Below are 4,616 nucleotides of genomic sequence, written 5' to 3' on the forward strand. Positions count from 1 at the left end.
GTTAACAGTGGTCACCTGCAGGAGGTAGCAACAGGGAAAACAATTTTTTTCTGCTTATACCTTTCCACGGTTTTTGGAATTTTCCAAAGTATTTATTGTCACATTAGTTTTAAAACTGTTAATTTTCTAAGCATTCATTAATATGAGCAGAACATCTAAACTAAGGAAACACTGCATCAACTTTATACATACCAATGAAAATTAGAATCAGTTTTTGTAAGTAAAGCATTCAATCTAATGTAAACATGCATATGAGACACTAGCACCCTTCCTATTGTGGAAAAACAGTAAGGTGCTAAGGGGTCACCTGGGACAACTAGAAGCAGGATTTTGTTGTACACACAGATGTGTGCCTAAAACCTTGATAGCAGAAGTCAGAATCTGAAAAGAATTAAACCTGGATCAGACTGAAGTACAGGGCTCATCCCAGTGGGAGTGGGCGGAAGTTAAAAAGCCTCACCCACAGGGTTTGGTACATACCTGTCTAAATAGAACCAAAAGCAGCACCCATTGTGATCCAAGCCAGAGAAGTGCCAGCAGCTAAAGGTTGACTGCGGTGACAACACTCCAACCAGGAAACAGATCGGCAGCAAGATTTTAGTGACCAGATTACTATTTACCGCTAGGATGTAGACTGGCAGGGAGTACAGCCCTCAGCTAGGAGGCCTCAAACTATATTATGGCTCTGAAACCAACAGGAAAGAGAACATTTAGATAGGAAAATAAGGCTGAAACCAGGTGTCACAATGGCTGGTGATATGGACCAATGACATGCTGTGTTCAACCATGGCAGAAAAATCTACAAAAAGGGGGAAAAACCTGTAATAGGATTACTGAGGAGTTTCAACTCACTTGAGTATAAATGAAATGGTTTTCTCTTCACAGACACTGATATCAGCCCTCTTTAAGAGCCTGAAAAACATTTCAGGCAAACTAAAACTCTCTGATTATCTTCAGCCCTAAGATATTCATCATCCTCCAGGCCTTTTCTAGACTAGTATATTGGCCGTGTCTTCGGCCTAGAGAAGAAAAGGTCAGCAATCATTCATTGATCAAGCCAGACATCAGCTCTCCTTTGCAGGCACCCAAAACCTCAAGAAGCTCTTTTGCAGCATCTCCTTTACTTGGCTTGGATTGGAACAGTTTTCCTCCACTTTCACAGGGACAATAATGAAATGCCTCTCATGATTGACTGAGCTCTCCTCACGATGTAAAAGTCTCCCTTGATTCTATCTTTCCCTTTCTTGATGTTTTCTTTATATAGATATGTGGGGAAAAGGTGCAAGGAGGAGTGGTGATTGATATTATTAAGAAGACTTAAGGGAGGGATGGCTGACCCTAATAATTGGTAGTTGTTGTTTTGTTTTTTTTGTTTTTTTTTAAGAGGTGCTATCTAGCGTCTTTTCAATTTGGAATCTTCACTTCAATTCCTACATTCTGAATCAACAGGAGAAGTCAGGCTCAACATCATCTACAAAGAGAACCACTATGAACTTGGCACTGTGTCAGGTGCTTTGTGCAACTTAGTGCATCTTATAATCCTGGGAGCAGTGTTTAATTACTCCCTTTTTGCAAATAAGGGAACTGCAGTTTAGAAAGAATAAATAACTTTCCCAATATTAATTTAAGTAGTTTGTGATACAGCAGAATTTATACTCCCACTTCTCTATTCCCAAAGCTTATATGTGATGTTTTCCACTGTGTTGTCATACAGGACACCAGAAACACGCATTTCAGATATCACCATGGATGAGATTCTAATGGAATTCATTGTCTTTGTGAGTATGATTCAGAACCTATTACAATATGAGTTTATGGCAGACAATTGTTCTTAGTAATTATAGCTAAGCTGGGCCAATGAAGGCAAAGAATAAAAATCTCTCTTTATAAACTTTGCTTTCCCTAAAGAAGGTACTCAGTGGTGGCCCAATGAGGCCATTTCTATTCTCTATACACTAAAGACTCACATTTCCCTTTGGTCTTAACTGCTTAACAGCTTTCCAATTCAGCACATATTTCACAGCAGCTTTTACATCCTTATTTCTCAAGCTATAGATTATAGGATTTAGCATGGGGGTCACTATCCCATAAAACATGGAAATAAGCCCTTCTGTAGCTTGCAAATTGTCATTCCCAAGGCGGTCTTGAGTCTTGGGCTTGGCATACATGAAGAAGATGGTACCATAAAATATGATCACCACAGTCAGGTGTGCTGAGCAGGTGGAAAAGGCTTTGCGTCTCCCTGTGGCTGAGTTCATTCTCAAGATGGTGTAGAGGATGAACATATAGGAGAAAAAAATGACCAGCAGTGGAAGAACCAGGAATGCCATATTTGACACTGCTAGGGTAACAATATTGAGGGATATGTCAGCACAAGCTAGCTTAAGAACAGCTAATATCTCACATAAGAAATGATTGATAACATTATTCCCACAGAAAGGCAATCGCATGGCAAGAGATGTTTGCACAATTGAGTTGATTCCACCAGAGAGCCATGACACAGAAGCCATCGGTACATACACCACCTTGCTCATGATGACAGGGTATCTCAGAGGGTTACAGATGGCTACATAGCGATCAAAAGCCATCATGCCAAGAAGGAAACATTCTGTTGACCCCATTGCAAACCCAAAGAACATCTGCACTGTGCATCCAGAGAAGGAAATGTTCCTTTTCTTTGAAATTAAGCTCACCAAAGTTGAGGGAACAGAGGAGGATGTATAGCAGATGTCCAGGAAAGAGAGGTTGCCCAGGAAGAAGTACATGGGGGTGTGAAGACGGGAATCAAAGATGCTTGCTATGATCAGAATACCGTTGCCAATTAGAATCACTAGATACATTACTAGAATTAGAGAAAACAAAATGATTTCAAGTTTTGGGTAACCAGAGAGTCCCAGAAGAATGAATTCTTTCACAAATGTCTTGTTTATCCTATCCATATTCCAGCTTTCAAGATATCAAAGGAAGACCTAACAAAATATTTTCACTGCCAAGCAACAAATGTAACAAATGCTTTGCATAAACATTATTCTGGGATGAAATCGAGTGTTTTCTTCAAAACTGTTATCTGCTTCTGTCATCTGTTGTTATCCTCAATGATGTTTATGCCCAGAATACAATGCTAGGATATTGAGAGTTTCTATGCCCTGTGTCTAATGCGTGAATATCTATCTAGGATCAAAAGCAAGTTCAGAAGCACCTTCCCCACTGCTGAAGACACTCTTAAATTGAGTTTTCTAAAAGCCCTAGAATATTTCAGACAACAAACCGGATTTCTTCATTTTAATCAGGTCCAGTGAGAGAGTGATGGGGAAGGCAAAAGACAATTCAGCAAGGACTGGAATTCTGATTCAGTGTTTAACAGAAATGTTCAAAAGTATAAAGCAAATTTTATTTGTATGCATATTTGTCTGCCTCACATTCTTTTCACTCAAATTGTGTTTTTATGGGGCAGACATTTGATCATAGAAAACTGAATCATGTACACAGCACTTTAACATCTGCTGAAAGGCAAAGTTAGTTGAACTCACAGTCACAGTCTACTCTTACTATTTTGTTTTTTCCTATAAGACCAGTGTACAGACCAGCTATGCATGAATCTGATGGAGAATCTTTGACGAAAAATAATCTCTCTTCATTTGTTTTATTCTCTGGCTTCAGAGTTATTCTTCATAATTTATTTACTTAGTGAACCTGAGAAAACAGTAATAATGCTTAAATATATCTGTGTATACATGTGTGGCACTTTATACTTCATTTAAAAAAAACAAACTAATCTCATTATTCCTATTTTTTTTTCAAATGTAAATGACAGAATGTGGCCAAAGTTATCCAGCCTCTAAGTAAAAAGTAGATCTTGAAGCTCAGATCTTTGCCAATAAACTGCAGCTGTCGGGGCTACAACACAAGTTGGTATAGCTTGTTTTCTCACCGACTAGTATCCAGAAATTTTGGCCTTGGTGGTATAATACAGAATCAACTATTTCAGTCTTCCAAATTTTTCATATGCACATAAATTACCTGGGGATCTTGTTAAAATGAAGATTCTCCCTTAATAGATCTGGGGCAAAGCCTATAATTCTGTTTTTTTTTTTTATGATTTTATTTTTAAGTAATCTCTACACCCAATGTGGGGCTCAAACCTACAACACCAAGATAAAGAGTCACACACTCTACTGACTGAGCCAGCCAGGCATCCCTGTGATTCTGCATTTCTAATCAGCTTCAAGTGTATGTCAAAGCAGTTGGCATGGGGCCACATTTTGAGTAGCAAGGTTTTATTTTACTTATAGTGAGTTGGCAGACTATCCAGATGTTTGTGATCCAAATAGATTTCCTTTTGTTTTATTATATGGACTAGCTTAACAACATAGAAAATGACCAGAAGCATGTTTCTTTTGTGTTTTCCAGTGAACAAATTCCAGAGCCATATTTCCCTGTTGAGTACAATTCAGAAAATAATATTATTGAAAGACAAATTTCATAAAAGAAATATAAATTTTTGCTGGGCTGCTATAATATGTGTAGGATATTACGGACAGACTAACTTAAGCCCATTTCTGTTCCAAGCTGAGCAAGGATAGGAATAATGTAACAAATGTCTATAATAAAAAAAT

The 4,616-nt window shown here is 38.1% G+C and overlaps 1 protein-coding gene across 1 annotated transcript; it reads right to left on the reverse strand.

Moving 5' to 3' along the window:
• Nucleotides 1–245: 245 nt before the first annotated feature.
• On the reverse strand, nt 246–4,136 carry LOC113260355 (olfactory receptor 13C4). The gene has a single exon (XM_026506088.4). It carries the CDS (start codon nt 2,937–2,939, stop codon nt 1,956–1,958), a length of 984 nt encoding a protein of 327 aa, XP_026361873.1. The 5' UTR covers nt 2,940–4,136; the 3' UTR covers nt 246–1,955.
• Nucleotides 4,137–4,616: the final 480 nt, after the last annotated feature.

Source organism: Ursus arctos, unplaced genomic scaffold (genome assembly GCF_023065955.2).
Source record: "Ursus arctos isolate Adak ecotype North America unplaced genomic scaffold, UrsArc2.0 scaffold_18, whole genome shotgun sequence".
In the NCBI taxonomy this organism is placed as follows: Eukaryota; Metazoa; Chordata; class Mammalia; order Carnivora; family Ursidae; genus Ursus; species Ursus arctos.

Excerpts from the sequence above, each read along its gene's own strand:
- LOC113260355 (XM_026506088.4), bottom strand. The coding sequence starts at position 2,939 with ATGGATAGGATAAACAAGACATTTGTGAAAGAATTCATTCTTCTGGGA.